General features: G+C 38.7%; 1 protein-coding gene across 4 annotated transcripts in view; it reads right to left on the reverse strand.

Moving 5' to 3' along the window:
* The window catches only part of EPS8 (epidermal growth factor receptor pathway substrate 8), a 125019-nt gene that overhangs the window by 4627 nt on the left and 107907 nt on the right, over nt 1–12485 (reverse strand). For all 4 annotated transcript variants that reach the window (XM_041484458.1, XM_041484459.1, XM_041484455.1 and 1 more), the window contains exons 19-20: nt 4748–4985; nt 974–1154 (exon numbers count right to left, since the gene is read on the reverse strand). In XM_041484458.1, coding sequence (XP_041340392.1) covers nt 974–1154; nt 4748–4985 — 419 coding nt within the window. The remainder of the gene's footprint in view (nt 1–973; nt 1155–4747; nt 4986–12485) is intronic.

Raw genomic sequence — 12485 nt, forward strand, 5'->3', positions numbered from 1 at the left:
ATACAGAATATATATATATATATATAAAATATAGAGAGGTTCTGTGTCTCTATAACCACATTGTCATATATTTTAATATATGTGTTAGGTACACACACATATATCACACACACACACACATATATATATATATATATATATATATATATATATACAGAATCTATCTATACAAAATATATAGAGATTCTGTAGCTCTATAACCACACTGACATATATTTTTATAAATGTATTAGGTACACTTATACACATATACATAATCCATATATATAAAATATATATAGGTTCTGTAGCACTATAACCACACTGATATATATATTTTTATATGTATTAGGTACACTTATACACACACATACACACACATATATATATATATATATATACAGAATGTATCTTTTTAAAACATATAGAGGTTCTGTAGCTCTATAACCACACTGATATATATTTTTATATGTATTAGGTACACTTATACACACATATATAGATGTATATATATGTGTATATATACATGCATATATGTGTGTATGTATATGTGTGTGTATGCATGTATATATGGATATATACACATATATATCCATATATACACATATATATCTATATATACACATATATAAGTGTATATATAAGTATCTATGTATATATACATATTTATGTGTATATATGTATACATACAAATATACACACATATATGTATGTGTATATGCACATATATATTTATATTTTTATTTTTATATATTTATATAAAATATATTTATATATTTATATATATATTTATGTATATTTTTATATGTGTGTGTATATGTATATGTATGTATATATATATATATATATATATGTAAAAACAAATTAATTTTCCTAGGAGTGCCGCTGGCATCTCTTGATTTTCAGGAGATGCCTGACTTTAAAAAGTGGTGAGACCACATCCTGACAGGAAAACAATCTAAAGAAGTCTTGCTGCACTTGTCCTGGGACTTACACAGGGTTGAATCCTTTGGACTGCAGCCAGGCTTTCACATCCTCAGGAGAGGAGTCGTAGGTGATGTTCACCACGGGGATGTTTGGCCGTGGCACGTGGAATTTCCTCTGGGCAGCGCTCCGGCCGATGGTGAGCCTGTGGACAAGTTCATCCTGCACTTCCTCCATCTGGGATTTCCTGCCTGGAGAGAGAGAGAGAGAGGCATCTCACAGGAGTTATTCTCTTTATCAAAGCCAAGTAATTTCTTCTATGTCACTTTCAACCATAAACTTTTTTTTAAAAAAAATCATTCATTAGATCTGACTAAAATATTACTCTCCTTTTCCCCCATGGGATATTTCAATATTACCAATCCTCCCTTTGCAAAACAAAGCAAAAATAAACAAACAAAAAGCCCCAGACAGAATTCAACTAATAGCCCAGAGAGGAGAGATGACTGGATGTCACAGAGAGGCGGGTCAGTGTGACAGCACCCAAGCTGTAGAATAAAATGGGAATGGAGGGTTATTCAATTGTCATAGGCTGCCTTTTTTCAAACAGAATTGAAGGTTTAAAAATGAAAACAAGAAAATGATGAGGAAGGTTGTAAGATAGCTCACTCTGTGGGAAGGTAGTACTTTCCACAAACAGTTCTTTAGTTGCAAGTTAAACTTTTTAGTGCAAATCAACACAGGCAAAATATTTCACAGCTGCTGAAATATATCAACTTGCATCTAATGAGCTATTGGAGCAATTGCATTTTTAACAGGGTTTTGAGAAATTTGAATTCACTCCAAGCCTGGAGTAGCTGTTTAGCTGAAACATTGTCACACTTTGCATTTAAAAAGGAATTAAATAAAAAAGGAGTAGCTGCTCTCACTAGAGACTCAAGAATTGGGCAAGAGTTGTTTATTTATTTTTTCATTTAAAACAAAACTGTAGGAATTCATTATCCCCCATTTGTCTGAAACATTTAGTTCAGTTGTTGTTCATTAGCAGGCAACAAACTGAAATGCTTTTCAGTCATTTCAACAAGATCAATTATAATGACAGTGAGAATTGTTTAAAATTGCTATAAAAAATTCTGTGGATAACTTCACAAAAATAGGTAGGATCCAATAAGGTATAAATAACCTTTTGGGCTCAGAGAAGATACTGATTTCACACAGTTAAACTCTCTGTGCCATAACATTGGAACAACTATAAAAATCCTCTGACAAACAACTCCAATTATCTCAAAAATTCTCAGGATTTCCTTGCCAATATATATTTTAGTGATCTTTATTCAACCTTCTCACTTTGATACACAAACAGTAACTACACCACCCTCTCAATGCACTGAGATGGCAAAACCTATTCCTTTTCTGTCATTACACTGATAGGAACAGATGAAAACAACTTCAATATGAAAAAAAACCCTATAAGATATAAACATTTTTGCCTTCTCTACTTTCCTTTTATATTCTCTCAGAATCTCTCCAGGGGCTGTCTCAAAACCTCTCCAGGGATCAATATCTCTAGCCAGTTAAACAAATAAAAGCAAGCTTTACATAGGCCCCTAGGATTATTTCTTTAATCACCACAGCAGAAAGAAGAAAAAAATGTTGGTTTAACCATTTCCTTTATTTCTTTTACAAAATAGCCTCAGGTTGAAAGTGGAAAAAGTCTCTCTACTATGATATTTGAGGCATTCAGGCCCTGTTGTGTAGGGTTTTCTCCTCTCCCCCTACCCTGAGTGTGAGTCAGAAGTCCAAGGACAGGAGCTCAGTGATTTGTGCAGATCTGACAGGGGTTATGTGAGGAAAGCCTTGAGGCAGTGTTATCAAAGCCTGCACCCGCTGCTCTCCCAAGCAGGAAGAGACACAGAACATTGCTGTCTTCCTTCTATTTACACAGATTTTGAAAGGCTTGTGCTTAATCTAGACCAAGACTGTACCAAGAGACAAACATTTAGCTGTTAGGTGAGAGATCTTTCCCGTTCTTAGATGCATTATCAGAAATAAGCAGGGCCTGGGGCAGGTTCTGCCGTGTTCTCTGGTTCAGGTGGGTACTTGGCCAGCAGGTTTCCCATCACCTGTGCAGAGGAACTATTCTGTGAGGGTTTTGAGGTGCCTGAAGCTCATTAACTGGGCTTGGGTGAGCTGTGTGTGACCCACAGCCCCTACAGTAACTCTTCACACCTCGCACATGCCCTGTACCTGAAGCCAGGATGGCCTTCTCATTTTCCATCTAGAATGGATAAAGGCCATCATGGATTCAAGGACACAGCCAGGCTATATCAAAATCCTTCCACAGAAATAAAATTATCATTTTTGTGCATGTGTAGCTTGGGGAAATCACACTCACTTTCCACCTTTTTTTTTTAATTTGTCTGCTTTTAATTAAGTAACCAACTCTTTCTTTGGGAAGCAGCAGTGAAGCCTGTTCCTCCAGCCAGGCTGTGCTTCAGTTATGATTTCCAGCCAGACAGACCCCTAGGTGAATATAAGGAAAAGTTCCCAGAGCCCTCCTGAGCTCAGAGCTTAGGCAGGAGCTTGTCCTCCACCAGGCAATGTCACCACAGACCCCACCAACAGGATTATCCACTGGGAGCAGGGGGCAAAGAAGCCTTTCCCCAGAAAGGATTATGCTCAGTGCCAGTTTCTGACCTTAGGTGGAAGCAGGATTTGCTGGTAAGGCAGTGAGTATGGAAAGCTGTCAACTCTTGAACTACAAAAAGCTCATTATTTTTACAGCTATTACTTTAAAAGCTGTAGCAAATGCTTGCCTACATGTTTCAGTTATTTCTAAGCCAAGCAATCACATTGCCTAAAATGCATTTAGGAGAGAAATTACTGACTAAACAAGCTTTTCTAACCCTTCCTGCTTTTCAGTCAGCAGCAGCAGCCTCAGCATGCCTCAATTGGCATATTTTTAAGGTGGCCTTAATCAGAACTTCTCAAAACACCCACACACTGTTGGATGCACATTACCAAGTTTTTCCAGCTATGGAGGTATGGAATATGTTCCTGAGTCCTCCTGGGACAAGGACACCAAAGTCTGCTCCATGGCCTGCCAGTTGCTGCTGCTTTAACCAAGCCAAGGTGCCCTGACTGTAAAGTAACTCTACAAAACTATTACAACATGGTTCCTGGGCATCACCCAGACCTGCAAGTGCTCTTGAAGCCCTGAATTTGTGTTTCAGAATGGTGTAAACGACCTAGAAATATGGATGATCATGAATTGAAGTGTGAAAACAATGCAACTGATTTTAAAATAATTTTAGGTTGTAATGCAGCAGTGAGTTCAGGTGGAAAACCTGCATTAGCCAGCATATCAGCATGGGCATTCCCAGTGTTAAAAACCACTGGCTAGAGATCCTAGACATGGGAAATTTGGTTTAGATGTTAGAAAAATGTTTTTTACTGAAAGGGTGATAAAGCTCTGGAATGGTCTGCCCAGGGAGGTGGTGGTCACCGTCCCTGGATGTGTTTAACAAAGCCTGGATGTGGCACTGGGTGCCAGTGCTTAGTTGAGGTGTTGGGGGTGGGTTGGACTCGATGATCTTTGAGGTCTCTTCTAACCTAGTGATTCTGTGATTTAGGATGGGGCAAGTGTAAAGTGGTTTTGCCCAATTACCGTTATGGTAATTATAACGAGGGCCAGAACACACATCCATAGCAAACCTGTATTTTAAACATAAGGTTAAAACCAATCTTTTCCACCTGAAACACGACTTTAAGGTACTTCAGAATTAAACCAAACACCCAGGAACGGGAGTAAAGCCTTTTATCATCCATCTTAGGGCAAACTTACGATCCACAGGGATCTGCTTCTGCCGTTGGGTGTCGCGGGCCACGCTGCCGCCGCTGTCGCTGGAGGTGCTGCTCTGGCGGCTGACGGCGGCCGGCGCCTTGGGCACGGGGACTGGGATGGGAGCTGGGGCACTGGGGGGCAGGGGGACAGCCACGGGGACAGGAGCAGGCGTGGGGGGCGGCGAGGGCGTGGCGGGAGCCGGCTCGGGCTGTTTCGCGACGTAGTCCGTCCTTTGTTTCTGAAGGAGGCAGAGAGGCTCAGTCAGGAAACAACATTTGGGCAAGATGTCAGACAAACCCAGGCTTTGCACCGAATGGTGTCTTTTATTCCACAAAGGCACCTCACTTGCCACCTGTCATTCCAAAGTTTGCCAAAAGTTGATCTGGTGTCAAAGTCTGGCATCAGTTTCTCTGCTGGACACAAGACTCGCAGCAAGGAAACCCCACCGCAACACCTTTCTTTCTTTCAAGCAGATGAATTTTATCAATGAGGTTGTTTTTAAATCTCAAATTTCTATTTACTGGTACTTTTTAATGCCTTTCAAAACTTTTGACTTCTTGAACTTCATCAGTGAAAAAATGTGTATTTTAGAGATGTTATTAAAAAAAAAAAATCTGAAAAATGAACATGTCCAGCCACACCTAAACTCAACTAATGTTTTAACTTATAAATATCACTGAGGATAGCATAATACATTGTTTCTTGAACTGCAGACAGCATTTAAGAGGCTCCTGCTCCTCCTATCTATGCCTTTTCAGCTATTGACATGATCATTACAAGGCATCTCAAGGCAATTATCTGATTTAAAAGCAAGCCCCAGATTGCACAATTCTTGGAAAATGGCTGTTATTTCTTTCTCCCTCCACTTCATGCAATGTTCTAACATGTAAGTTATCTTGCTGCTAATAACTAATTAGCAGGTGTCTCAAGAAAAACTTTGAGAAATTATTTCTCCTTTGCCTTTAGAAGGGGACCAGCTACGTAAGAACACCTGCATTTTCCCAGAGCAATCATAAAGACAGACAAATCCATAAGCCACCTATGCTACCCCTTTCTCTCAGGCAGTTCAAACTCCGTATCTCACTGTTTAAGTGTTCCCTCTCCACAATTTTGGGCTAACACAGCTTGAAGGTTCAATATTAAAGTTTGTTTGCTCAATAAGGATGCCTCATCTCGTAGTCATGAGAAGTCTGCTTACTTTGGTATGAAGAGAGATGAATGCATTCTCCAGATTCATTGCTCCTTCCTGAAATACCTTTCCCTATCCCCTTGGAGGCAGAGGGTTTTACAGCAGACCAAGCAGGGAAATATTTGCAGGAGCCATATGTCAGAATTTGAGCAGCAAATCACTGCCCTGACAACAATCAAACTTTCCTTAAATGTCAGCAACTGCCCTTGTACAGGAATCCCCAGCTCAGTGGGCAAGGCATTTATTAGTGAGTGTAAACCATTTCAGCAATACCCATTTACACCAGCAGAAAATTTATCCCATTGTCTTCTCCAGCCAACCAATTAAGCCTGAGAAATGAGCCTTAGTTCCCTTGGATGATTTTTCCCTTAAACCATAATAGTCAGCTACTAAATCAGACATAGATCCCTGCAAAACATCTCCAATAAAAGTTTTTTGTTGGTTCATTTGCTTCTATCTCAGCATTTAGTTCTTCGAAGGCCTCCATCTGAACTGCTTTGTGCAATGTGGGGAGATTAAAAAAAATAATAACGATTGACTTTTCTGTATTTTACTGCTTCAATGTTAAGAAAATGAATGCTTCTATAATTGTCAAGGAAAGTGAAATGCATAATATAAAAGTGAACAAGCAGAATAAATATATTTATGAAACATGCCCTTTGGTGGAAAGAGAGTCCCCCAATAGGTGTATAGCAAATATACCATAATTCATTATATGTAGATGTACTGTGATGGACTCAAAATCTTGTCAAAGAATTTTAAAACTTCACAGCTACTAAAAGGTTCCAACGATATTTTTATCTTGTTCACAGATTCCAATTATTAGGCTGTTATCCCCATAATGTACCTTTTTCATGTGTGGGTTTTGACCTTAAAAAAACACAAAGAAAAAGTAAAACTTTTTCATGATAGAGAGGATTTGTTACAAGCCAAGACATCCACTGCACACTGCCACAATCATAATCCAGAAAAAGAGAGAGCTAAAAACTCCATGTAACTTTCAGAGGATGTTACTGGAGGAGCTGCAAAAACATGTTGCACTGCAATCATCAGCCTCATCAAAACAACTTGCTGCAGTGAAAACAAAAATTAATCTGGAAGCGTCACTCAAACTCTAAATTTACAAGTGCAACCACATTAAAATACACTTTGCATTTTGCTAAACAGTGCCCAAAACTCAATTATATATTTGAATCCCATTTAACGTTTCTTTTTTTTAACTCCAGATCTTTTGAGGACATCCACACATTCATCCCATCACTTCTATTCATTGCTATAAAAAGAAGCATGCACTATGGAATTTGGTGACTGCATAGTCCAAAAGGGGAGATTTTGAGATTCAATATCAGAAGAGTAATTCAGTTACCTCTGAGAGCTCTCCCAGTAATTGCTGTGAGGAAAATGGAGTAAATCACATCAAATAGTATTGTTAGAAAGGTGAAAAGCAACTGTCTCACACATCACTCCTGAAATTTCATACACATTAGCAATTTAAACTAAAGGAACATCAGTCTTAGTAATTACCTCTTCTTAATCACTAGGAAACTAATAGTGAGTTATTTTAATATTCTTATTTTGAATAGGGAACAGAGTGCTGACTACAAAACATACACATGTGATGCCATATAAGCAATCAGCTCTTTTCAGAGCACCTACCCAGACAGAAACAGGCTTAATAGAAAACAAAACCCAAGGAAAAGAGTGCCAAAGGATTAAAGACCATCAGGTGAATGTAAATAACACTTGTAACTGGAGAAAAATGAGTTAAGTCACAACAGGTATTAAAGAAGTGTTTAATTTTTTGAGCTCAAGACATGTAGTCTAGCTCAGCAAATGACATAAAGGTGCTGCTCATAGAAGGGCTTGTGTTGGGAGGGTTATGTTTAGATGGTTCCATCTAATTCCAGCCCCCTGCCATGGGCAGGGACACCTTCCACTATCCCAGATTGCTCAAACACCTATCCAACCTGCCCTTGAACTCTTCCAGGGATGGGGCATCCACAGCTTCTCTGGGCAACCTGTGCCAGGGCCTCACCACCCTCACAGTAAAGAATTTCTTCCCAATATCCAATCTAAACCTGTCCCCGCAAAGATTAAAGCCATTTTGCCCTGTTCTGTCACTCCATTCCCTCGTAAAAGTGCCTCTCCAGCTCTCTTGCTGGCTCCCTCTAGGCACTGACAGGCCTTTGGAAAGTCTCCCCAGAGCTGAATGATCCCAACTCTCTCTGCCTTTCCTCACAGGAGAGGTGTTTCATCCCTCTGATCACCTCAGTTCCCATCAATTGGAACAAATGCTTTAAACTGCTTGGAATGGTGACGGTACACACATACTCATTAAAAATCTGGATATATCATAACAGCTAACTGGGACTAAATTTTGTTTTCTTATTTCTTGCCAGAAAAATCTTTGTTTTTACAGGAAAAAAATTAAGTCCCAAAGCTGTTTTCAACACGCTACAGGCTGCATCTGGTGAAAAAACAAGATTAGGTATGATTCAATCAATTTTTAATGGAAGCAAAATAATAAGTTTGGGTAAAAATGCGAATGGATCCAAATCGAATTCTTGATCAGTGTAAAAGAATGGGAACAATATATTTTCAAATATATTTTGGCATTCAAAAAAGGGAATATACATATTCAAACTACAGGAAAAGCAGACAAAGAGGCATTGGAAACAACCAAAACCAGTGTTAGTGCTGCGAAATGTTCTCATTAAGTTAACACAGGCACAGAGCTTTCAGTTTACTCTCTTTCTGAATGTTTGAGTGCCACATTCCTGTTTGCACAGTGACAGGAGCACACCAAGAGGGCTGCAGAGCGTCCAGCCTCAGTCCTGTCAACAGCTCTGTGGCTTGGATCCTTTCCTGGGAGTCCGCTGAAGGGACAAGGGAGAACCAACCACTCATCCTCAGCCAAAAGGGCCAATGAGGTACCCAAGACTGGAAGAGAAAATTTCAAGCAGGAAGAGAAAATTTCAAGCAGGGTTTTTGCCAGAGTTTTCTTTGGTGGGTTCAGCTGTTGTGCAAACAGCTGCCTACTAAAATCCCATTAAAATCCCTAAGCTGTTCTTTGCAGGGTACACCAATTTGTGATTTTATTGAATTGACAGGAAATTTAGACAGAATTTACTTATTCAAATTTTTATTAGCTAGGATTAGTCCCTATTTTCAAAAAAAAAAAAAAAAAAAAAAGAACAAAAATAAAGAAAAAAAAAAAAACTCACCTTATTAAACATTTATTCTCTGCCTAAGGATTTTGTTCACATCATTGACAATATAATTGTCTCACCTCCAAAAGGGTGTCAGGAGATTAATTAACACACCCACCAAGATACACAATTCTATCCTAATTATGTTCTTCAAACTTCATTTTCAAGAGCATTAAAGCAAAGTCAACACAATGCACAGAAAATAGGAAATACTATGATGAATTATTTCATAGGCTCACTAGCAATACTTTTACAAAATAAGAAATCAGAGTGCTTGGGAAACTCTTTATGTTCTTATATAATAGGATAGTGAAATACCAGTGATGGCTCACAATAAAATAAACAGATTAAATGAGCAACACCCCAGAAAACTCTGATAAACAATAATTAACAATAGTAGAAAATAGAAGAATTCGGCAAAATGCTCTCCTAAAAGTACAAGAGTACCAAACAAGCAAAAATACTTTTTCCTGGAACTAATTCAACAGACCAGAAGACAAACAGTGTTACAGCCTCTGACTCACAAAGATAATTAAATAACTGGGGTATTGCTGGCAATGTCCTGCAAGTATCACCTCAGTGCTCTCAAGTGACTTTTTGGTTCCTGGATCCTGAAAGCAATTGAATGAAAAATCAGGATTTAAAGTAATGCATGGCCTTAGAGGTCACTAGGCAGGGGGACAGAGTGAGAGCTAAAAATACCTTTACAGCTCTGAGAATAATTGTGATAATGAGGTATCCATCTCTCAGGGAAGGGGTGTCTGTAGCACAAAAACGTGAAAAAAATCCTCTTTTTCAATGGAATCCCTAATTCTTCCTAACAATCTGTGAACACCCTTTAAGGTGATTAAGGTGAGCAGTGCACTGAAGGTTATTAGTCTGCAAAGGAAGACACTGCCCTTGCTCACAACACTTATCTGCAGCTGGCCACAGCAGCCAGGCCACTGTGAAAGCAGGTTTTTAAAAGCTGAGTCTGACTTGGGAGAGCAGCAAAAGCTGCCCAGCACCAGGCACTGCTCCTGTGCAGGGTCTGGCAAAAGTGCTGATAGGAACCACTTGGATTTCCTGCTCTAGCCACAAGTCCTCCTGTGTGACTTTGGGCAAAGCATTCACCCCTTCAAGGCCCCAGTTCTCTCTGAAACAGCTGCAATGTCTCATGGTGCTGTTGTAAAAATAAATGGAGTTGTGCAAACACTTCCCAAATGAACCACGTGTCCATCACAGGAAAACAGACAAATGAGAGTGCTCAGGAGTGCTAAAATTATAATAATCACCACTGAGTTTAAACAGCTTTACTGACACGTCTTGGTAAAGACTTCATTTATCCTGTGCAGTTTATTATATTCATAAATAATTTCACCATATTTCGAGCTCACATTTGAATATGATCAAGCTGTAGAATAACCTGCCAGAGGGCAAAGTAACAAACTTATCTTAAGTGGTGTTCCCTGACCCTAATTTTCATAGGTCCATGGAGAATGCTTTGTGGAAATGATTATTTTATTATATGCCATGTCTTGTCATTATTTCAAACAGAAAACTTCCAACCCTGCAGTGCATTACAGAAGAATAATATGAGAACCTCTACTCAAAACTGTACTCAGCCTGCTCAGGACTTGGTGGCAAATTCCAAACACACAAAATAACATGCACAGGGAGAAAGAAAAAACCCACAGCAATCTAGATGCATGCTTCACTTCGCAGACAGGCAAATCCACAACCAGTGCAGAGGCAAGATGTTACAGGCAAACAATTTGGGACAGGAAAGCTCAGAAATGGTCTGATTCAAGCCCACCAAGATCAAGGCAGGTCCACTACATTATTTTGCAAAACACTGTGGCATTTCTTGGTTTTCAGTCATCAGCTGGAAGGTGCAGGCATAACAAATGAGATTAAATTATTAAACCTCAAGCTTCAACAGAAGTTTGGTTTAAAATTCTGATTTAGAGGCAGGCCTGGGATTTCTGCTTAATTCAAACTTGTTTGCCTAAACTTTCAAGATCATTAGAAAAAAAAAAAAGAGGAAAGAAAGAAGTCTTAGAAAATAGAACAACTTCTTTTAGCAGCCTCCAACCCCCTTAAATTTTGTCTAAAATACATATTATAACTTTATCCTATATAGCCTTACTTGAGTGGATAATTGTGCTGATGTAAGAATTTTTTTAAAGTAATTCTCTCTAATTCTGTTCAACATATAAAAGAAATCAAAACAAGAAAAATATTAATTCCACACCACTACATGAAAGAAAGAAAATTAAAATGAGGTCAGGATAATAGAGTGCTATTGATGCACAGACATAGTAATTTAAAAATACCTGCTTTGTGAATTCAAAAGCAAATATACCTCTTTTTTATTAATTACAATAATTAAATAAATTCAGGACTGGGATAGAGACACACAAAGACAGAAAATAAAAGGAAAAGCTAGTGCTCACTCTTCTAGGAAAAACAAAGATGACCCTACCTTAAATAATTCAAACTCCTTCTTTGGCATCAACAGCTATCAATTCACAAAGGATATTTGCAATTAAAATAAATGCATATGAATCCACTAGGACTGAAGTTACCACCTCTAAGCAAATAAGCAGGTAAAAAAAAAAAAAAAAAAACTGAGGTAAAATATTTATGCAGTATCTCTATCAACTGCATTCTCTGTGAAATACAGACACCACTGTTGGAACCCTGGTTGCTGAGAATTTTAGACTTTCTGTGCTGACAGACTCTGACCCCCAAGAGAGCACTTCATTTGACCTGAGGCTGTGGAGAAGGCTTCCAAAATGGAATGATAGAACTGGGAGTGTGGGTGTGGAGTTTGAATAGAAGTGTGTGATATCACATGGTGGAAAACTTAGAGTTTAAATTTTTTAAATATAGTAATACATATATATAATGCAAGATGGAGGTTCTAGGGTGGACCCTGGTCCTTCTTCTTCATCTTCCTATTTTCCTTCTTCACCTTCTCCTTCTCCTCCATGGGTTTGGGTGGTTTTGTGTAATTGGATAAAAAAGTCCGCATTGCAGAAATGGGTGATTGGTTATTGGGTTAAAAGTGAAAATAATTTAGGTGCCATTTTTTAATTGGACAGTTTATCCCTAAAAGGCCTTGTAGAGAGAGAGATGGGGCTCCATTTTTAGTTTGCTAGAGTGAAGTGCTGCAGAACTCAGGGTTTGTGAGACTGTGACAGAGATAAGAACTAACAAACATCTGAGTCCCAACAAGAAATTCCGTTTCACGCATTTAATCCCAACCCTGGCAAAAAAGAAGCAAAGACTCCCCACATCACCTTCAGCCTCTAGAAGAAATGTAATTTGTTTGTGCACACACAGTGACACTTCCAGA

This window comes from Pyrgilauda ruficollis, unplaced genomic scaffold (assembly GCF_017590135.1).
Source record: "Pyrgilauda ruficollis isolate IOZ18807 unplaced genomic scaffold, ASM1759013v1 scaffold66, whole genome shotgun sequence".
Classification (NCBI taxonomy): domain Eukaryota; kingdom Metazoa; phylum Chordata; class Aves; order Passeriformes; family Passeridae; genus Pyrgilauda; species Pyrgilauda ruficollis.